The sequence below is a fragment of the Callospermophilus lateralis genome, chromosome 5 (genome assembly GCF_048772815.1).
Source record: "Callospermophilus lateralis isolate mCalLat2 chromosome 5, mCalLat2.hap1, whole genome shotgun sequence".
Taxonomy (NCBI): domain Eukaryota; kingdom Metazoa; phylum Chordata; class Mammalia; order Rodentia; family Sciuridae; genus Callospermophilus; species Callospermophilus lateralis.
Genome location: NC_135309.1, coordinates 117,590,020 through 117,613,668, shown reverse-complemented (window position 1 = coordinate 117,613,668; position 23,649 = coordinate 117,590,020). Strand labels below are relative to the sequence as shown.

General features: G+C 33.0%; 1 protein-coding gene and 1 pseudogene across 1 annotated transcript in view; both read left to right on the top strand.

Moving 5' to 3' along the window:
• The window catches only part of Ipo11 (importin 11), a 205,125-nt gene that overhangs the window by 78,333 nt on the left and 103,143 nt on the right, over positions 1 to 23,649 (top strand). The window contains exons 11-20 of the mRNA XM_076857235.2: positions 42 to 194; positions 1,672 to 1,715; positions 2,979 to 3,069; positions 5,937 to 5,984; positions 6,742 to 6,847; positions 9,309 to 9,435; positions 15,455 to 15,488; positions 15,675 to 15,715; positions 17,369 to 17,485; positions 22,603 to 22,716. Coding sequence (XP_076713350.2) covers positions 42 to 194; positions 1,672 to 1,715; positions 2,979 to 3,069; positions 5,937 to 5,984; positions 6,742 to 6,847; positions 9,309 to 9,435; positions 15,455 to 15,488; positions 15,675 to 15,715; positions 17,369 to 17,485; positions 22,603 to 22,716 — 875 coding nt within the window. The remainder of the gene's footprint in view (positions 1 to 41; positions 195 to 1,671; positions 1,716 to 2,978; positions 3,070 to 5,936; positions 5,985 to 6,741; positions 6,848 to 9,308; positions 9,436 to 15,454; positions 15,489 to 15,674; positions 15,716 to 17,368; positions 17,486 to 22,602; positions 22,717 to 23,649) is intronic.
• Positions 10,579 to 11,918, top strand: LOC143399998 (transmembrane protein 183A pseudogene; annotated as a pseudogene).

Sequence of the window (23,649 nt, the reverse complement as noted above, 5' to 3'; positions counted from 1 at the left end):
TGTTTGGCTATACAATTAACTTGGAAATTTTAATTTTCTAGATAGCAGCCCTGAAACTCTTGAAGCCCATAAGATTAAGATGGCCTTCTTCACATACCCTACTTTGACAGAGATATGTAGAAGATTAGTCTCTCATTATTTTTTATTAACTGAAGAAGAATTGACAATGTGGGAAGAAGATCCAGAAGGCTTCAGTAAGAATTACTTTTTCTGTATTATTGTGGCTTATCTCCCCATTTCATAAACAAATATCTTGAATGATAGGTATAATAACAAAGTATTTTTATGTAGAGTACTTTTGATCTGGGTATCTTTTTTTTTTTTTTCAGTTGTCTTTCTTACCCTTTAGAACAATTTGAGACACTTAATGAATGATTCATTCAACTGTAGTGGAAAATTTTGTTCAAGAAGACACCTTTTAAGTTTTTAGATACCCTTACAAATACATGGTTTAAAACAAAAATTAAAAATTACTTTCTTGCCCTGTTAGGTCAGTTTGTATTTTGTGATTCATTCCATATATTTTTTTTCACTATTGAAAAGTTGTACTTCAGAAAGACATTAGAAGAGCTTTTTTTTGAAGGGATTGTAAATAAAGTTTCAGTAAATGCTTATGAATGCTACTCACATGCTGTATCACTGAGCTTTTCTCCTAGACTGGAAATTTTTTTGATGCTTGTTTTTCCTAACAGGAGACTTGTCTATCTATTTGAATTTTAGTAGTAGATCAGTCATTAGATACATAGATAGGTGAGTAACAAATCTATCATGCCATTGCTATAGAAAAGGAAGGAATCATGTAATTATAAAATGCCTTTGTGTGAATTACTTTGGCCATTAGTGGGACAAGAGCTAGATTTTAATCTCTACTTATCCCTTTAACTGGATCCCATAGATTTGCTAATATATTAAGAATGCCTTGATTGTTTTGGAATATATACCTTCCTTTTTTTTTTTAATTTAGAAATCATTTAAAAAATATATTACACAATACATTTTTCTTTTTTTTTCGTCGTCTTCTTTTTCCTAACTAGCATCTTCTGTTTCTTGCTTTCTTTATGCAGTTTATATATTGTATAACATGAGGAATTGAGACCCTACCTGGGGTTGTGGCTCAGTGGTACAGCACTTGCGTGATGTGTGCAAGGCCCTGTGTTTATTTCCTAGCACACCACCACCCCAAAAAAGAGAAGAGGTGGGAGGGAATGAAACCTCTAGATTTTTTTAAAGTCCTAAAGTATTTTACTCCAAGTATAAATACATGTAGGAAATTTATGAAAAATGACTAATCATTTTAAGTTGAGAAATATGATTACAGTGTTGCAATGATTATCAGGACTATAATGATATATTATCAGATGATGTCATATACTCTGGAAATGATAGGTACATTGAGTTTTCCTCCAAAAGGAATTTTTAATGAAAGCAAGAACCTTTAACGATTTAATAAACACTTGGATAGGAGGTTGTGTAATATACAGATGTTATCTGTGATTTATAGGAAAAAATTCTGTAAGTTTGTGTTTTCAAGGATTTGCATTTAGTGCTATGTTGAAAACCATTCACAGAAATACTGTGCTATTATTGAAATCTCTGTTTTTCCAAATGGGATTTTGTAAACATCTTTATTGCATTTCTGGAAAACATTACTTGTCGTCCTTTTAATTGCAGCAGTGGAAGAAACAGGAGGAGATTCTTGGAAATATAGTTTGCGGGTAAGTATTAATTGAAAAAAATTGATAGGGTAAAGCTTAATCTTCAAGCTCTTAGAAAATGACACTGTTAAATTCTAAACTGTAAGTCAGACAGATAGGAAATTGTTTCTAATTACAAGAAACTTTGTTTAGAGAAAAGTATTTGATTAAATTATGAATTCTAATCTGAATTTTTTTATTTTTTTGTTAACTTGGTGTTTGCAAACTGTTTTTCAATTTTTAGTAAAGTTTCTTGGGAAATAATTTGTCATTGAACAAATGGAGGATATTTGTAGAAGTGAATACTGCTACTTTTTGCTAGAATGATTTTTTTTTCCTTAGTATTTCATTAACAAAGTTTCTTTAGATATCTCATTTCTCTTATTACCAAGTGTCATGCTTTTGGAGCACATTATTGATATGGCAAATGTTTTGCCTTTATGAAAATTTATCAGATGTGGTCACTGAGCTGTTCTTTTTGTTAAGACCTGTTTTTACATAATTCATATAACCTGCCATTGGTTTTCTAAAAATATATCTTAGTATTTTTAGATTTCTCCAGAGAAATTACTGGAGCTTTAAAAACTTGTTCTTATGGACAAGGTTAAACATATTAAAACAGAATAAAATTATGAACCCTTCCTGAAAACCTAGTTTGTTATTAACATATGGCTAGTCTAGTTTCATAATAAGCATTCCTGCCTCAAACTAATTTGAAGTAAATATCTGGGATGACATAGCATATGTTTTTTGTATGTCTAAGATTTTTTTTTTTTTAAACATAAAGCAGAATACTTTAGACATTTACTTATAGTTCTTTTCTATTTTGAACCATTTAGCAATTCACCACTTTTACGAATCACAATGAGTCATTTTTTCAATATAGGTAACAACAATTTTTGTTACTGTTTTTGTTAAAAATACATATTATTTTATTTTTGTTACTAGGGATTGAACCCAGGGGTGCTTAACCACTGCGCCAAATCTCCAGCCCCTTTTAATATTTTATTTTGAGACAGGGCCTTGCCAAGTTGCTCAGGACCTTGTGGAGTTGCTCATGGCCTCACCTAGTTGCTGAGGCTGGCTTTGAAATTGCAGTCCTCCTGCGTTAGCCTCCCATGCCACTGGGATTATAGGCATGTGCCACCACACCCAGTACTATTTATTTTTAAATCCAGAGTTTTTAGAAGTTTTGGATTTTAAGAATATATATTCTTTGATTTATTATAAAATAAATATAATATGCCATCATTTTTATTAGAAATTTGTTTCTTCTCCCTCCAGCCTTGCACTGAAGTACTATTTATAGATATATTCCATGAATATAATCAGACTCTTACTCCTGTACTTTTAGAAATGATGCAAACCCTTCAAGGTAATGTGTTTTTTGAGATATATATTTATTTATCCATGTAATTAATGTTCAGTAAAAAATGGCTAATTGCTTACTATGTGCAACATGCTATTTCTTAGGTTATATAATGGATATGAATTTGAAAAAGATTGAATGCATTCCTTCCTGAAAGGAGGACATTTGAGATAGGACTTGAATTATAGTCTGGATATGATAATTAGATTTTGCTGTCGTAAACATAGTAGAAGCATGAGCAAAATGGAAATCACATTCCTTGGGGAGATAGTCTCTCTGGAGCATGTTATGGTAAGGAATGAATAAAGGTTAACATAGTGTGTTGGCCTCAATAGGGTGGTGGCAGTGGGAGTGGAAAGAATTATGGATTTAAAAGAGAATGATGGAGTAAGTTTTAGGTACTTGTTTATTGCATTTTGTTCACAAATAATTATTTAACTATTAACTAACATTGATTTATATTTTCTGAATTTTGTGCCAGACTCAGGGGACATTGATCACAGCTATTTTGTTCAGTCTTTATTCCCAATGCCTGGCATAGTCAATAACTGTTTATTTATTGATTGACTTTTCACAACTGATTGAATATGCTGGGTAAGGGAAAATAATAATAAATGTTCCTGCACTTTTGAGTTTTAATGATAGGCAAAGCAGTTATCTCATTAATAGTGGTTGGAGGTACAGATACTTTTGGAATACGTGTATATAAGGAGTCTTGGGAGAGAAAAGAGGTTCAAGACAGAACCTGAGATTTTCACCTGTAGGGGTAGGAGGAAGTGATTGTTTTATGAATATAAGAGGCAGAAGGCAGTGGAATCTCCCTAGAGAATAGATTGATTAGTTGGGGCAGGAATCACATTGAGTAGGTAGAGATTTAAAGGAATGACAGAAAGAGAATTTCTTGTAGGAATGGTGATATCTGATCTTGTTTATAGTAAGAAGCTGTGTTCTTCAAAAAGCTTAATAGATTAGTGTTTCTGTTTAAATTATAAGCCAAAGCAAATATAGGCTATTAATATAATTATGTTAATTTTAAAAGATTATTTGGACATTATTTTATTTTACTATTAATTGATTTGCAGTGTCTAATTACCAGTTTCTTAGTGCAGGATAAAAGATTCTTAAATTTGTTAATATGTATACTACGTAAGTTGCTTTGTGTGTTTTTGCATGTGGTTTTGTTGGTGTCTGTTTTCTTCTATAGAGTATTACATGAATTTACTTTTTTTTTTAGCCACCGAAGGAAGTGATAGATTATTTAGGTTAAATTTGGTCAGTTTGCTGTCTGATGGTAAGGTTTTCAAGGATTTCTGAGTTCAGTTTTCCTTCTAGCTCTGCATCAGTTTGCTTATTTAGAACTTACTTATTCTAGCTTATTAGAATAAGTTTAAAAATTCTTATTTAGCAGTGGAAGAGTGCTTTGAGAAACTTGGTAGAAATTTTTCTCTTTTATAGAAATCTCTTAACTAATGAAATTGTGTTTTCCATGTCTATTTCTGGTATCCTTCATGAATAAATAGCGAAGACTACCAACTTTTTATTGTCCTGTTCTAATTCATCTTTTTATTTTTTTTTCAAAGAATTTTCTTTTATAATGAGGATATTACAGTTAACAATTTGTGGTATATGTTTCTCTAGAATATTGCTTGTCATACATTTTTTGAATATGTTTAAAAGATTTTTAATGTTGTTTATAGCTTTACATCTTGTACCCGTGTTCTATGAGGTCAATGGTAATAAAATTTAGACCTCCCCCTTGTATATATGCTTAATATTACCAAGTATGTTGTACTTAGTTTAGTTGAAAAACTAAGTTAGGATTGAATAATCACTGAAGTGTCTATCAGCAGGTGAATAGATAAAGAAAATGTAGTATGTATACACAGTGGAATACTACTAAATATTAAACAGGAAGGAAACTGTCATTTATTACAACATGATTAGAATTGTAGATATTATCTAAGTGAAATTGATTTAGGCATGGGAACACAAATACCACGTGTTCTTTCTTGTATGTGAAACCTAATATGATAGAAGCCATAGAAGCAAAGAATGGAATAGTGATTACAGAGGCTGAGGGATGAGGGTAATGAGAAGATAGTGTTCACATGGTGAAATATCATTTTTAAAGTTGTCTGGCACACTGTGGAAATACAGTTACTAGAGTATTATATACTTCAGAGTTGTTGAAAGATTTCAAATGTTTTCACCACAAAAATGTTAAGTATTAGAAGTGATGGCTATATTAGCATTTTTATTTAATTATTTCACATAAGTATTCATTCATTTTTATTTAATTATTTCACATAAGTATTCATTCAACATCATTTTGTATTCCATAATTCATATAGTTATAAATGGTTAATTTAGATTTAAAAAGGTAAAAAAAAAATTTAAAAAACTAGTAAAAATAGTACTGCACCATCTCATTCATAAGTAAAGTATAAAAATGTTGATCTTGTAGATTCAGTTGAGAGAAGAAAGGTAGTTACCAGAGACTCGTAAGAATAGGGAATAGAAAGGATGGAGAAAGACTGATCAGTGGATAGGATACTAAGCTAGAGTTAGATAGGAATAAGAACTTCTGATGTGCTAATGCATAGTAAGATAATTATATTTAACAAAAATGTGTATTTCCAAAACCTAGAAGAAAGAATTTTAAATGTTTTTACCATAAAGAAATGACAGATGTTTTAGATGACACATATGTTTAACCTTTAACCTGATTCAAACATTATGCAGTGTATACATGTATCAAAACATCACAGGTTACCCCATTTACATGTATTATTTTTTTGTTTACTGTATGAATTAAAATAATTTAAATTCTTAAAATGAGTTTTGCTTATTTTTACCGATAATTATTTTTTTAGGACCCACCAATGTGGAAGATATGAATGCATTGCTAATCAAAGATGCTGGTATGTTAAACTTAACTAGTTTAGAAATATTTAATTATTCAATAGATGGAGGGTCTGTTTTGTGGTAAACTTTGTGCTGGGAAAGTTGGGATACAAGAGTAACCAAAATATAGGAACTATCTGGTGAGAGAGATATCCAAATAAGCAGACAAAAATAAATATAACACTTAATGGAATGGTTATATACATTAAAAGTAGGGGATAAACAGGAGCTGGTTTGGTATATGTAGGGAAAGATTCCTAAAGAAGCATACTGTGATAACTCAAGGACAAGTAGGAGTTAGTAATTGTACATGAGGTGTGTGCAAAAGGATTCCCGGAAGACTTGAGCAGTATGGAGAAAGGATTGATGATAAGAGGAGCAAAATATAGGTAGAATTAGAACTGTTACTATTTTGGTTTAACTTCAACATAGAAGTTAAGGGGTTGTGGTGAGAGATGGGGTGGAGAGAGATAAGCATGGACCAGGTTGTGAAATATTGCCTCTGTTTAGAAGCAGATGCTGTTTTATAAGTTTATAAATTGACTCTAATATTAGAGCAAATTTAACTTTCTATTTGAAAATACTAAGAACTATTTGGGGAAAATAGTAAAATAGCTTAATGTCTCTAAAATGTCTGCTTTGATAATCTCTCCCAGTTAACATATGGTGGGTTTTTCTTAATTAATATATTACATGTTTCAAAATAAGTTTAATTTGTTACATAAGGCCAAATATCTGAAATCCTTGATTTTTTTGGTTTAACTTTCTTTTCAGTGTACAATGCTGTTGGATTAGCTGCTTATGAGCTATTTGATAGTGTTGATTTTGATCAGTGGTTTAAAAACCAACTTCTTCCAGAATTACAAGTCATTCACAATAGGTAAATATAAAATTTTGTGTTTATTTTACATTGCTGATTTTCTGATGAAGGCAGAAAGCAGTTAAAATTGCTTATAATTGGGCTGGGGTTGTGGCTTAATTGCAGAGTGCTTGCCTTGCACATGTGAGGCACTGGGTTCGATCCTCAGCACCACATAAAAATGAATAGACAAAATAAAGATATTGTGTCCATGTATAACTAAAAATATTTTTTAAAAATTGTTTATAATTTTTAAAGGGTCATGGTTTGACTTAGCAGGTAGTGCCTAGTAGAATATAAGACTATGAATTCTATACCTAGAATATGAGCAAGAGTTGGCTTTTATGTTACTTTAAGTTTAGATATTAAATGAGTAGGATAGAAGGAAACAGTTTTTCATAGTTTTTATAAATTATTTTCTAGTTTAAAATTAGAGACTGTAAAAAATATTTCAGAAGGATTTTGGTTCCTGGTGTGAAGGGTGTAGGTCTATCAAGTTCCTTCTGTGTACCTGGTGCCTGTTAGCATATAGTCATAGGTTAGTAAGTATTTGTGCACCAAATACTGATCAAATAGAATGCCACCCTCATGAGGATCATTTTTTGAACATTTAGAGCTACAGAATTATAAAACTGAAGATGCCTTAAAAGTAATTTCTACCAGTAAGTAGCTGTTCATCTTCTCATTTTTTTTCCAATCATTTCTTCAATGAAAAAATGTTCAACAATTAGAATTTGCTATGTCCTGTAGATCCAACATTGACTATAGTAGCCTCTCATTCTGCCCTCAGGGGCCTAGTGAAACTCTGAAGGAGAGGAAACCTCCTTTGAGGAAGCAGATATGAAATATAATTTTCCTTAAACCCAAAAGGCTGTTTAGTTTAAGACCTTCATTATCCAGTATAGTAGCTTCCCTCATATGGCTATTGAGTAATTGAAATATGCTTAGTACAACTGAAAAAATGAATTCAATTTTAGTTAATTGAAGTTTAAAAGTGGAAGCTGTGTAAAATATGTATTGATTGTATATCGAAATGATAATTTGAGTATATTGAAATAAATGTTATTAAAATTTACCAGTTTCTTTAGACTTATTTTAGTGTGTATACTAAAAAAAAAATTTAAAATTACCTATATGACTTGTACAGTATTCCTCTTAAACAGATGTCAAGACCGTTGTTTCTCAAATTTTATATATGAATCACTCGGTAGGAAATCTTGTTAAAATGTAGATTCTGGTTACAAGGTCTGGACCAGATATTCTAGTTTTCTCATACTCCCAAAATGATGATGATGCTGGTTTAGGAAGCACACACTTTGAGGAACAAACCAATAAAGTAGTCTGGTAGTGACTTTGACCTTGGAATTTGACCTATCTGTGCGTTATTGTATTTGTTTGAACAGAGCCAAATATGGCAATACCCAGGATTTCAGTCCCAAAATTGATGATTCTTTCACCTCACTTTACACAAGTATTGTTATTTCTGCCTCTGTGTCTTTGTTCTTATAGTTCTATATCTTGAATTGTGTCAAGAATGAAATTTTGGACACAAGTATTTTGAGCTTTGCGATTTTTCTTCTTTCCTTAGTAACCCTTATTTCCTTTAGCAAAGATAATCACAGAAATAAATGTGCGTGTGTGTACTGAAAATATAAAACTTTAAAATATAAGTGATTATTTTTATACTCTGAGTCACATTCTGTAAACTGATAGCAGTAAGTTTATATGTATATTTATGTTAGAAATAACAAGGTACTGCAAGAAATCAAACATGAGCCCAAAAGTGTGTGGGCAAGGCAAACTTTTACTTCTGCCAGGAGTGTGTGCTACTGGAATCTGGCTAGCAAGCACACCCAGCCTGGTAGTCTGCCTGTTTACACACCTAACAAATTCAGTGCTGATTGGAGGACTTGGAAGTATAATCTATACAGTTGGCTAATTTTAAAACTGTGATGGGCACAAAGGGAGGGCTATAATTAAAAATGGCTACAGTTGGATTCAATTAAGGCTGAATACTATATTCTGAAAATGGACAACCAGACTTCTCTATTTCTCACATTTTATATAATCCTAGAGATCATTCATAATGTTTTGAAAATAATATGGAATCAACAATTAGAATAAGAAAATTGAATGTAGGAGCTACTTTATTATTAGTTTATGGAATCTCTGCAGCTTTAGCATTAAGAAATTAACACTATTTTTAGTTACTTGAGGAACAGAAGTAAAAATTTTTGTTTTTAATGTACAGATCTATGTTGCTACTCTGATGTGGTAGAATCAGGGTTATGTGGGCGTTAAGAATTTTCATTTACTTACATCAGGACTGTATTGGTAGTATTTTGTACTGTGACAAATTTTTTCAGGTAGCTTTAAAGATTTTATGTAAATGTAGAATGCATTCAGTACTACATTTTAGATTTAAATGGTGACATATAATAAAATATTTAATGTTTTACTTTCATGATTTTAACCTATCTAGGTATAAGCCATTGCGACGCAGGGTCATTTGGCTCATCGGTCAGTGGATTTCTGTGAAATTCAAGTCTGATTTAAGACCCATGCTATATGAGGCGATCTGTAACTTGCTTCAAGATCAAGATTTAGTGGTATGTTGCTTAAAATTCTCAAAATAATTGTTTTTTAAATTTCAACCTGTGCTAAACTTTAAAGTCAGAATATGTTCATATTTATATAGTGTGATATTCCTTGGTTAGCAGTTTGATTTGAGAGCAGGGAAACTTTTAATTATTGTTTGCCTTTCCCACTGAGTCATTGAAAAAACATGTATCCAAACTACTACTCTGAAATCATTTTTAATATATTAGTGAAAAAATAAGGCAGTTAGTTTTTAAAGACCCCTTTATTATTATGTCTTTGACATTAGAGATTGAACCCAGGAGCGTTTTACCACTGACCCCCATCTGTAGTCTTTTTTTAAAATTTTGAGACAGGGTTTAATTAAGTTGCTGAAGTTGGCTTCATTCTGCCTTATCGCTTGACTTGCAGGGATTACAGTCATTAAAATCCCTTTTTACAGTATTTATTCTTTTTCTTATTCAGGACAGTCTTTTTCATTGATACAATATCATAATCTGTTTCGCCCTTACTGTTGATTGATTGCTCTTCATTTATATGTTTTTCCTTTGTTTGGTTTTTGCCTTTGGAATTGATGTTCCTTTTAGGAATTTTTTTTAATGGTGTTCACATGATTTTCTCATATTATTGAAGCTTGATAATAGTGTCTTCATTGCTTTTTTTTTCCTCATTCAAAACAGTAGGTTTGTTGTTTTACTATATAGGTCAGTTACTTAAACAGGCCTATGACTTTAAACTGTTAAAAATGTATAGAACAGTCTCCCTTTTTTTTTTTTTTTTTCCTGCTAGTGCTATAGTGTATGTTTGAATGAATATATTAGTGTCTTAATATATACGTTTTTGTTTTGGGTTTAGATTTGTCTTCAGTATACTATTTAAGAAGTTTGAGTAAAATCAATCTCACCACTCCCAGTTTGTGCTAAGATCTTGTCAGATCATTTCTCAGTGTCAGCTTTTCCTCCACCCACCCCCTTATTTTTACTTTCAACACATCTGATTTCCCAAGCAAAGGTTTAGGCCACACTTTATTCTGAAGAAACTGCAATTAGAAATATAATTTTGGATCGTGAGAGCAGCGGCCTTGGGTGCGGGATGGCCGCGGAGCCAGCCGGAGCTGGCCCGCGGCTCCAGGCACCTGCTATCCCGCCTGAGGCATGGCCCGGGGTCCCGGCCCACTAGGTTGGTCTCGCCCCGACACGGTCGCCATGTCCAAGAGAGGAAAGCGACTCAAGTTCCGGGCCCACGACGCCTGTTCTGGTCGAGTGACCCTGGCGGCTTATGCCAACTGTGATCCAGCAGTCGTGCAGTCTGAATGGGTCAAGAAAGCCGTCGCCAACACTGTTCAGCAAGAAGTAAAATCTCTTTGTGCTTTGGCAGCTTCCCAGCTTCCTGAAGAGGAAGCTCTTTCTGGGGTTAGTGAGTCCTGTGACATCATCGACAGCAGTGATGAGATGGATGCCCAGGAGGAAAACATCCATGAGAGAACTGTCTCCAGAAAAAAGAAAAGCAAGAGGCACAAAGAGGACCTGAACAGGGCTGGAGGAGAAGAGTATCCCATTGATATTTGGCTATTGCTAGCCTCCTACATCCGTCCTGAGGACATTGTGAATTTTTCCTTGATTTGTAAGAATGCCTGGACTGTCACTTGCACTGCTGCCTTTTGGCCCAGGTTGTACCGAAGGCACTACACGCTGGATGCTTCTCTGCCTTTGCGCCTGCGACCAGAGTCAATGGAGAAGCTGCACTGTCTTCGGGCATGTGTTCTCTGTACCATATGTATGAACCATTTGCTGCTCGAATCTCCAAGAATCCAGCCATTCCAGAAAGCACTCCCAGCACATTAAAGAATTACAAATGCTTACTTTTCTGGTGCAGAAAGATTGTTGGGAATAGACAGGAACCAATGTGGGAATTCAACTTCGAGTTCAAAAAACAGCCCCCTAGATTAAAGAGCAAATGTATGGAACGATTGCAGCCTCCCATTCAGTATGAAGATGTTCATACTAACCCAGACCAGGACTGCTGCTTACTGCAGGTCACCACCCTCAATTTCATCTTTATTCCAATTGTCATGGGAATGATATTTACCCTGTTTACTATTAATCTGAGCACAGACATGCGGCATCATCGAGTGAGACTGCTGTTCCAAGATTCTCCTGTCCACAGTGGTCGGAACCTGCGCAGTGAACAGGGTGTGCAAGTCATCCTGGGTCCAGTGCAGAGAGTCCGACTCTTTGATTGGTGGCATCCGCAGTATCCATTCTCCCTGAGAGCATAGTTATTGCTTCCCATCCTTTGGGGCAGCCCTGAGTCTAGACCATAAGTAATCAGATTTCAGTTTGAAGGGGATGGTTCTGTTGTATATCTGATTAGTAATGCATATGCTCTTTTGGTTCCTGGGGCTCCTATTATTGGAGGAGAAGGGTTGAATCAAGAGGAAAACAACTATGGTTTATAAACATATTTTAATGTAAAATTTGCATTTGAAAGGAAAAACCTGGCCCTGTTTTCTGTGTTAAATCCCATTTGGTGCTATTGAGTTTATTGTTCTATATTCTTTCATCCTGTTGAAAATGGATGATCTTGCTCTAGGGAAAAATTAAACTCTTAAATCTTCAAGCAAAAAAAAAAAAAAGAAATATAAATTTGCTGTAGCAACATGGTACATTTGAAAGGCAAATAGAACTGATCCTTGGATTTTTCAACTTACATATTATCTACTTTGTGTAAATAATTCAGAATTTATTTTAAATATCATTCTGTAGTGATTAAATAGTATAAATATGGGAGGTTACAGGGAACCCATTTTTTTTTTTTACCTAATTGCTTTAAAGATTATGGTTTTCTAGCCAGGCATGGTGGCACACCTCTGTAATCCCAGTAGCTTAGGAGACTAAGGCTGGAGGATCAGGAGTTCAAAGCCAGCCTCAGCAATGCCAAGGCGTTGTGCAGCTCAATGAGACCCTGTCTCTAAATAAAATACAAAATAGGGCTGGGGATGTGTCTCAGTGGTTGAGTGCCTCTGAGTTTAATCCCTAGTACCCCCCCCCCAAAAATTATGGTTTCCTGAAATTAATTTACTTTTCAAAAGCTTCAGAGTAAAACACAAGATTTAAATTTTTGTTTTCATAGTTGGAAATACCATTTACTTTTCTGTCAGTAGTATCCGAGAAAAGACTTTAAATGACTTGTGTGTTATAAAAGTATTAAATCTCAATTCAGCTTTCTTTGGGAAGTAGAGAACTTTCTTGTGTCATACCCTTTTTATAATAATCAGTCTATTAAAAAAGAAAACAAAAATGAATTATTTTATCATTATTTTAAAAGTGGAACGTTAATTATACCAGTTATTAATAAATATTAATGGGGAGAAATGATTTCATGGCCAAATATTAACATAGGTCTCTTTATTAAGCACTGGTCAGAACCTTAAAAAATGAATATTTGCATTGTGCCAAGCCAAGATCAAGAATATAGAGGTTATACTGCTTTAATTTAGACCTTTGAGAAGTGCTGGCTAGAGAAATGTGGGAAGTTGCCTTTACACATACATAAATATTAGATATACAGATATACACACACAATAGTATGTATATAAGCATATGTATATACATACAAACATGATAGTATGTGCTGTGTGTAAAGATGTGCACAGTGTGTATATATTTATACATGTGTATATCCAGACATACAAAATGTGTAGATTCTGATAAATCTAAATCCTCTCTGGCTTTCCAAATCTGCATTTTCTTGTTTAAGTGCTCTTGTAAAGTTGGTATAGATTTGATACTGAGCAACTGCATTTTCTATTTCTTATACTTACAAGGAGACACCGGCTATGATGGAACAGAAATAGTGCTGCAATTATAGGAACAACTTCTCCAGTTACTGCAGCCTTCCATAAATTTTGTATGAGGGCCAACATTATATTTTTAACATATGTATGTCAAATGTATTTATGAAATAAAACATTACAAAATTGCAATTGAATCCTTCTCTATCTTTCTAGTTTCTGAGTATTGTCTTCTGTGTTGAGCAGAGGTTTTTAATTTTAATAGATTACAGTCAGATTATGTTTTATTGTACTTCTTGTTTAAGAAATCCTCTTTTTTTTCTTTGTCATATTCAAAATCTGCTTTTGAATATGGTGTGAAGTAAGTATTAAATTTTCATTTTTTTTTTCTGGAGTGACTTGGCAAATAATCCATAAATTTCTCAGTGATTCATAAGATGACCTACCAGTCATATGCCAAATTGACACAAATGTGTGTCTGTTTTTGGTCTTTGTTCTATTCCAGTGGTCCAGTTTCTCTTCTCATTTAAATATTGTTTCAATTACAACACCTTTTTTATAGTAACTCATAACACTTGCTGTGAAATGCATTCTTATACTCTTGAATACTAACAAATTTTTTATGGTTTTAAAAAAAGTCAAATGATATTTATTGATAATCTTTTTTATTTTTATTTATTTATTTTTGTACTGGGGATTGAACTCAGGGGCACTCAACCACTGAGCTGCATCCCCAGCCCTATTTTGTATTTTATTTTGAGGTAGGATCTCAATGAGCTGCTTAGTGCCTCCCTTTTGATGAGACTGACTTTGAACTCATGATCCTCCTTCCTCAGTCTCCTTAGCTGCTGAGATTACAGGCATGTGCCATAGCCCGGCAATTAATCATGGGTTTTTTTTTTTTTTTTTTTTTTTTTTGCAGTGGTATAATGTGTACACTTGCTTTTAATTGAGCCCCTCTTTACACTTATTAACTTGCTCTTTTAAAACATATTACAAGTTCCTTATACTCTAATTTGAGACTATTGACTTATATTCTGTACCACAGACCAAAATATCTATTTAAAAAAAAATCTCCCTTCCATCTTCACATTTAGGACCTATTACATAGCAGGTGCAGTGCTTGTGAGAAGTTTCAGGTTTGAGAACACTAAATTTCTACAGAGTAAATTAGAATTACTAAATTTTAGGTGAGAGGAACTTAATTTTTTTAGGAATACACAATTTTTATTTATTTGTTTACTTATTTATTGTGGTGTGGATCAAACCCAGGGCCTTGTGCATGATGGGCAAACACTCTACTACTGAGCTACACCCCTAGCTCCCACAGATGATTCTGTAACCAGAATATTTGGTGTGTATAACTGGGCTTCTTTAGGTTTTAAAGTTTCTGAACCAATTATGTCTTGAAGCTCAGTAATTTGAGGTAATGTTTGTTTTTAAGTTATCTGCAACCTTCAGTGAAATAAGCAGTAAACTACTGAAAATTTAGTTCTAATGTGATCTTTCACTCTTGTGGGAACCTAGATAAGTATAAATTGTGGTGTAACCAAAAGGTCTGTAGTTGGGGTGTGTGGTGGTTGTTGAGAAGTAATAAAGTGGCCATCTTCCTGGGCAGGTTGACTACTAGCAAACAATCAGTGAATTTTTGAAAATGAAACATGTTGTAATGATATGATTTGCTCAGAAGACATACATCTTTTGTATTTCAAGGGTTTCCTGTAATTGAGGTTAGAATGAGAGTTGGTGTTCTCTTTCCTTCCCCTTTTATTCCTCCTCATCTCCTCCTGCACCCTTTACTTGCATATCTTGGTGCTTGCTCTACTCCTGCTCTTCCTGCTTCTCAGCCTTCCTTTGCCCTGACATCAACTACACACTGTTCTTCCTAAGTCCCACGCTCTCCATCTACCTTCTGGCAATTTTTTGTTTTTCTTCCTGCAAGCATCCATCCAGCCTGAATTAAAGGCTCCTTAAGTAAATTTAGAAAACTCAGGTAGAAATATATAATGTTTTATTATCATCTTTTTTTATCCCTTGCTCCAGCTAAGGGGGACTATCTTTATTTCTGCATTTAATTCTCTGACTTTGATATTAAAAAAAATAAGTCTGGACAAAATTTTAAAAATAAAAAACAAAATACAAAGTAGAGAAAATGATTTGAAATAATTTTTTTCATTAGATATTAATGATATTTTGTAGTTCTAGAATGATTAAATGTAATGATGTACTTTCTTTAGGTCCGGATTGAAACAGCCACAACTCTGAAGTTAAATATCCTTTTAAAAATTTAAAAGTACTTTATTACAAAGAAGTTTGTTAACACTTATGAATTATTATATTTTAAATTAATTTGAGTTAATTTGAAATGTAGGTTTTGATTGGTTTATATTTGTTTTAGATATATTCTTATCATGATAAACCTCCTATGAGTTCTCTGTGTTCCTTAACTTCATTTACCTGTTGATGATTTTGAATTTAGAACAGATCAGTTTCTACCGGTAAGAATATTCATTTCCAGATTTTATAACGATTGCTACTTATATTTTTTGAATATTGTGTTGTTTTATAACTGAAATTATGTATATACATGCATAAATAGTTGTTTATTAAAACTGAATTTAAAAATACATTGGATTATTTTGGAGGATCTCACTTTTTTGGTAACTCTTCTGATAAACTTGTTGGAAACAGGTCACTTTTATTGTGTGTAGTTTTGTTTAACATTTTGTCATTGATTTTGAAGTTAAACACCAACTTTTTCTTTTTTTTACAATTATAAAATATCGAATATTTTAATTTATGTGTTACTTTTTTTTGGTACCAGGAACACACTGAAGCACATCTCCAGTCCCTTTTTTATGTTTTATTTAGAGACAGGATCTTGCTAAGTTGCTGAGGCTGGCTTTGAACTTACTATCCTGCCTCAGCCTCCCAAATCGCTGAGATTATAGGTGTTCTGCACCACACCCATCTCTGTCTGTTACTTTTATTCCTTATATTGTTTCCCTCCATTATTTGGGTTTACATGGGTAAATCTTGACAGTAGATTGCAAATTACTTGAAGAGGAGAATACCAAATCATATTCATCTTTTTGTTATTCACTAAATCCTGAGCAGCTAGCATAGTGTTTTTAAATAGTTGGTTCTCAGTAAGCATTTGTTAAATATATTAGTAACATTGAAGTGTTAGTGTTTGTTCTTAAGAAGACTAGGTGAGAAGAAAATTATATGATAAAATGTCTGTTGTTTATTTATCTTGTTTTTGTGTTATAGATTGGAAAACTTGTAGAGGAATGAGTTTTTAAAATAATTATTAGATATTTTTAATGAAAGAAATGTTTTAGTATTTTATATAAAAATGAACATTCACCAAAAACAATAATAAAAAATTAACCAGGGGTTGGGGTTGTGGCTCAGTGGGTAGCATGCTTGCCTTGCACCCGTGGGGCACTGGATTCAATCCTCAGCACCACATAAATAAATAAAATAATAAAATAAAGGTATTGTGTCCATCTGCAACTAAAAAAAAATTTAACCAAATATCTGAGTGAATGAATGGTTTATATAAGTCCCTGTGATTTGTCAGTTTTCAAACATTTTTATAATGTAGGTGTTCAAAGCCAGACACATGTTATGAGTTTTTTATTTTTTAATAAATGGTCTGTCATTCATAGAATAACAAGCATTTATCTCCCAAAATTTGTATCTCCATGCCACATAAGTTAAAGACCACATCAGATAGCTGGCCATGAGTACAATAATTCATGGTTTTTTTTGCTTAAATATATATTACAAAAAAAAAAAGCCATTTTGTGATTAGTAATAGAAATATGTGGAAGAAGAGTGAGAAGGTACTATTAATAGCTTAGTTAATAGAATTAGATTTTAAACATTCATAGTATAGACAGTCTTTTTCTAAACATTCAATTTGTGGGTGATTAAGATTGTGAAAGAGACACATTTAGTAATAATAAAATAACAAATTAATGTCTGAGATGTATTGGTGCTTGAACAGTTTAAAATTGTTACTAAGGTTTTGACTTTCTGCTTATCTTTCATTGCTTCAATATGATTTATTTTTTGTTTACATCCATATAGATGTAGAGGTCTATACATTTTACTTCTCAACCTTTTTTTCCTTTTACCTGCAGTATTTGGAGACCATGTTCACACTACTTTTTCAGTTATTGCAGCAAGTTACAGAATGTGACACGAAGATGCACGTTTTGCATGTCCTTTCTTGTGTGATTGAAAGAGTCAACATGCAGGTAATTTTGTTATAAAACATGAAAATAAGTGTCAGAGAGGTAAGTAGAATATGTGTAGAATTCATCAATATCTTTGTTTTTCGATCTACTTTTTAAATTAATTTTTTTTATAATTGTAGATGGACAGCATGCCTTTAGTTAATTTATTTTTATGTGGTGCTGAGGATCGAACCCAGTGCCTCACACATGCCAGGCAACTGTGCTGCCACTGAGCTCCAGCTCCAGTTGTCAGTCTACATTGTTTAAAAGTTAATGTGAAAGTTAATGTGTTCAGCTCGGTGCAGTAGGTCACACCGTAATACCAGTGGCTCAGGAGGCTGAGGCAGGAGAATTCAAAGCCAGCCTCAGCAACTTATTGAGGCGCTAAGCAACTTGGTGAGACCCTGTCTCTAAATAAAATACAAAATAGGATTGGGGATGTAGCTCAGTGGTCAAGTGCCCCTGAGTTCAATCCTTGGTACCTGCCCCCATTCCCAAAAATACGTTCATTAAAATGCATTGGTTGTGATTTTATTTATGTATTTAGAATTTACATGTCTATACATGTTTTTTAAAAATAACTAAGAAAAATTGAAATTTGAAAAAACTATATCAACATGGTAGAAGTATTTAGAAAGAAAGTAGAATTTTCCATATCTTAGAAAATCTGGTTTAGTCTTAATACTTTTAAAATGCAGTCCAATTGAAGGCGTGGCCACAGGTGTTTGTCAGCAAGTACACATTTTCTCAGGGATCTGTTATTTTACCTTAAAAATTAAATGTGTTTTGCCTACATTATATCTACATTTGGTTTAATATAAAAATGATGTGTAAGATTGTTATCAGTTATTTGGTTTCTTTTGTTATTCATCTTTGTGAAAAATTGATAATCCTGGGAGCACATTATTATTATCCTGTGGCGACTTATATCCTCATTCACAACAATATATCTTTGTTTGAATATCACGGTATTGTGATAGGTAAGATGAAAATCTCAGTGTAGTTTTGATTTGCATTTCCCTAGTTATTAAGGATGTTCTTTTTTTTTTTTTTTCCAATCTATTTGTTGGCCGCTTGTATTTTTTTTCCTCCTGACAAATGTCTGTTTAGTTAATTTGCCATTTATTGATTGGTTAACTTGTGTGTGTGGTTTTTGGGTTTTTTTGTGTGTTAATTTTGTGTGTGTGTGTGTGTGTTCTTTATATAGTCTGAATATTAATCCTCTGTCAGAAGACTAGCTGGCCTAGATTTTCTCAGGTGGTGGTTTACTGGGGATTAAACTCGGGGACAATCAACCACTGAGCCACATCCCTAGCCCTATTTTGTATTTTATTTAGAGACAGGGTCTCACTGACTTGCTTATTAACAACTTGCTGTTACTGAGGCTGGCTTTTAACTTGAGATCCTCCTGCCTCAGCCTCCCAAGCTGTTGAGATTATAGCGTTCACCACCATGCCCAGCTATCTGCTCTCTCTTCAGGCTCTTGTTTTCTTGTTGTGCAGAAGCTTTTTAATTTGATGCTGTCCTGTTTATTGATTCTTGGTTTTATTTGTTGAGCTCTAGGAGTCTTAGTAAGAAAGTCTCTATATGCGACTGTGTGTTTGAATATTGACCCTGTATTTTCTTCTAGTATTTGCAAAGTTTCTGGTCTGCTTCCTAGATTTTTTTGATTCACTTTTGAGTTGACTTTTATACAGGGTGATACATAGGGATCTACTTTGGTTCTTCTATATATGTATACCCAGTTTTCTGAGCACAATTTATTTAATAGGTTGTCTTCAATATATATTTTTAGCATCTTTGTCAAAGGTGAGTTGATTTGTGGGTTTGTCTCTGTGTTTTTTCTATTCCTTTGGCCCTCATGTCTGTTTTTATACCAATACTATGCTGTTTTTCATTACTATAGCTTTAGTATAATTTGAGATTGGGTACCATGATGGCTTCAGCCTTGCTCTTTTTCAGGATTACTTTCCCTTTCCTGGATCTTTTATTCTTTCATATGAGTTTTAGGTCTATTTTTTTCTATTTCTGTGAAGGTTGTCATTGGTATTTTGATGTGGATAGTTTGGATCTGTAGATTGCTTTTGGTGATATGGCCATTTAACAACATTAATTCTTTCTTTCCAAGAACACGGACTGCCTTTTCCTCTTCTAATGCCTTCAGTTTCTTTGACCTCTATAATGGTTAGACTTATTCCCAGGCTCCTTTGTTTCGTTGTCTTGTCTTGTCTTTTCGAGGTGACTATGAATGGAACTGTTTTCCTGATTTCTTTATGGACTTATGGAAAGGCTATTGATTTTCTCACTCTAGTAAGGATTGTAGTCATAAAAAATGTAAATAATAAATTCTGGCAAAGATGTTGGGGAAAAGCAACACTTAAACATTATTGATGAGTCTACAAATTAGTACAACCACTATGGAGAGTCTAGAAATAAAACGACTCATATGTCCCAGCTATTCCACTCTTGGTATTAATCCAAAAGAACTAAAATCAGCTAGTGATAAGTGCATAGCAGTTTTTTTGTTTTTTTGTTTTTTTTAGCAGAGCAGTTCATAATAGTCAAAGTCTGAAACCAGCATAGGTATCTGATTAGGGATAAATGAATAAAGAACATGTGTTGTATATACACATTGAATTGTACTTGACCATAAAGAAGAGAGAAATTATGTCATTTGCTAACAAATGAATGGAACTGCAGAAAATCATGCTATGAAATAGGCCAGACTCAAAATGTGATGTTTTCTCTCATGTGGAAACTAAAGAGAAAAAAGGAATGAAGAAAGGATCTCATAAAAATAGAAGGAAGAAGGATAGAATAGGAGAAGGTGATTGAGGCTAAGGGAGGAAGAGCAGAAAAGGTGAGGTACTAGGGAATAAAATTGACCAAATTATGTATTTTCATATATGAATATTTTTTGTGGTGGTGGGGATTGAACCCAGGGCCTTGTGCATGCAGGGCAATCACTCTTACCAACTGAGCTATGTCCTCCACCTACAATATATTTTTTGTTTAAAAGGGTGAATATAAAGATAAGGATTGGCTATTAGATAATAATCTTATTTAGATACATCTGACTAATGAATTTCTTTTCATTAGTTTTTTCTTTTTGTAGAAATGACTTTTCCTTTTTTTGAATTCTTTATTTATTTGTCTTATTTAACAGTATTTCAACCTGTGTCTCCCTAAACCTCTGACTAAACCTTTTTTCCAAAATTTTGAATTTATTTTTTTCTAAGTGTAGATAGTTACTTTTTGTTTAATGCCAAAAGTTTTCTCTGGGTGACTATGAACAGATATGCTGAAAATTGTTTGGTATGGCAAAAGTCAAGCTAAATTAATTAGAAAATATAAAAATAATTTAGATGCAATATAAATTTAGATATCTGTCAAAGCAGATCTTTCCATACCATAAATTCTTGTACAAAACAATCATATATTAATATTTTGGTCAGATTTTAACTGTGATTCAGTTGGAATTGGTTTTTTACCAACTCATCTGAATATGAAGTCCAGGCCCCCAATAACTTGAGCCAGATAAAATATCAAGCAGCCTCATTGGCTCCTTGGTTAGTGGGAAGACTTGGTAATGCTATAACATCAGCTTGAGTAAAAATACAGCTTGAAATTTTAGTGTCTCTTGGATTTCTTCATTCAGTTTTGTCAAATGGAAAGAAATTCATTTGTTTACTTAGTGATACATACTATTAATAAAATGTTTTTTTTCCCCACATTGAAACTCTTATTGTTGAATTTAAAAATGATTTTTGATTTTTATTTACTCTCATCTTTCAGAACACAAAAAGCCTAACCAGCTTAGGTAATTATCCCATTTGTAAGCAATAATAAGATATAGCTATCCATTAGAAGTTTTTATTTTCAGAACTCAGACTAAGATAGGAAATGCTTAAGAAAAATATTCTGAGTTATTTGATTCTTTATCTATGTTAACCTTTGAACAACTCCATTTTTGTATCCTTGTCATATGTGTCCCTTAACTATCTTTCATATGCTAAATTTGATTTTTGTCTAATTTTGAAGTTTTAGTGAAGTCACTCTCTTTGCACCTTATTAGTGTGCAGTTATTTAAATATTGTGTCATCTCTACTCTTTGAAAAAGTGTTTAAAAGTCTACAGTTATATTATTCTAATGCAGAGATCCTATGAATACATAGTCAACATAAAGCAAGGTAATAAATACATTTCTTAATATTTGTTTAGTTATATCTCACTGAAATATTTGAACAGATAAATTTAAGTTTTGTTACCACCATCACTAGGAAGGGGAATAAATCCTATAGTTGTTTTGCTACCCTTTTAAAGTTCAATGTTGCATACACAGAATAAAGAAACCCTTTCTGAAAGTAATGTTTTATCTTATTTCATAAGATTCGAATAGTGCTAAAGCTATGAATGTCTAATATTTCTATTTTATGATGAAGGATATCCTTCTCAGTGATTTCAGATACCATGGTCCTAAGCCTGGAGCTGGAACACTGTCCAGCTCTAGTGTAGATATGTTTTACTTTTCAAGAAACACACTGTCAGGCTGTGCTATGTTTTATTTTTTTCCCTCCTCTGCAAACAGATTAACTTAATCATAGTGGGCATAACAATTTTATCCTTCAAAAATGGTTTTCTTCTCTTGTTTTCACACCATATCTTGTTATACCTTTACCATTGCACGTATTATTTTTCACAACAAGGGTTTATATAGTTTCTGTATATAGTTTTTCTTTCCAATGCCTTGTCCTCAGTGTCTGAAACTGGGAAGATGCCTTCAGATAATTGTTAAATGAATGAACAAATGCTGGTTCTTTTTTGAAACAGTATAATTTGCACTTAGGTAAGCTGTTTTATTAAAAACAAAGCATATATGACATCATTTTCTATTAACCTGTGAGAATGTTTTATATTCATAAAGTATATTTCATTCAGTATATTTGATACTTTTAAATTCTTTTTAAATTATTTGCATCGAGTTCTGGGTCTCCATATAATATCTGATTTATCTTAATATATTTAGTAAATACTAAATATTTGTTGCCTCAGACTTAGGAGTATTTTGTCAGTGTTTCCCAAAGTAAATTGCCTTCTTCACTCATATAATTCTCTTTCTTCCTCTTCTGTTGTGGTAGATACGACCATATGTAGGATGTTTGGTGCAATATTTGCCTCTTCTTTGGAAGCAGAGTGAAGAACACAATATGTTAAGATGTGCTATTTTGACAACGCTTATTCACCTTGTTCAGGTAAGTTACTTCTCCAGAGTGTCTCAAGTATTTTTTGTTCTTGTCAAACATTTTTTATTGTTTTCCTGTGATTTATGTTAATGGTAGTGGACAGCTTTGCATTTTTCCTTTCTTTTATGTATAACAGTCTTAAAAAATACCTTTTTATGTTTACTTGGGACATTTTTTTTGAGGACATTTGAGACATGTCTTGTACTTTTAAATGATAATTTCTTTTACTAAATGTTGTGCTCTTCGGTGATGACGAACTCTTGATTTCAGTTGTACTGTGCATGCAGTTTTCCTGGTGTTCAGGGCTCTTCTTCATCAACTTACTCTACATTTTTTTTCTCTTTATCTTTGATTTAAAATTTAAAAAAATTTTCCCTTTTATTATCTGGGAAGGCAAGAAAACAGGTAATTGCTTTTGAGGGAAGAGCAGTAGATTTCATTTTATATATTTTGATTTTGAAGTGTTAATAATATATGTAACAGAGAGGAACCTGAAACTTCTGAGAGAGCAACCTGGATTTTCGTTCACATTTTAAAGTGAATTGTAGGGCTGGGAATATAGCTCAGCTGGTAGGTACAGTGCTTTTTTTGCATGCACAAAGCTCTGGGTTCAATCTCCAGCGCCACCAAAAAGGGAAAAAAAAAAAAAAAAATTGTAGTTGTAACATATAGACAGGGACAGGTTTAAGGCCAAGAAGTAAAATATCTTGGTCTGAGGATGCTCAAGTGATTTTATTGCCTTCACTTCTGAGTTTGAAAATTTTTCAATTGGGGAGATCTTCCTCTAAATCAAGAATTACAGCTAGGCACGGTGGAACATACCTGTAACCCCAGTGGCTTGGCTGAGGCAGGAGGATTGTGAGTTCAGTGCCAGCCTCAGCAACGGCAAGGCCCAAAGCACTCAGTGAGACCCTGTCACTAAATAAAATACAAAATAGGGCC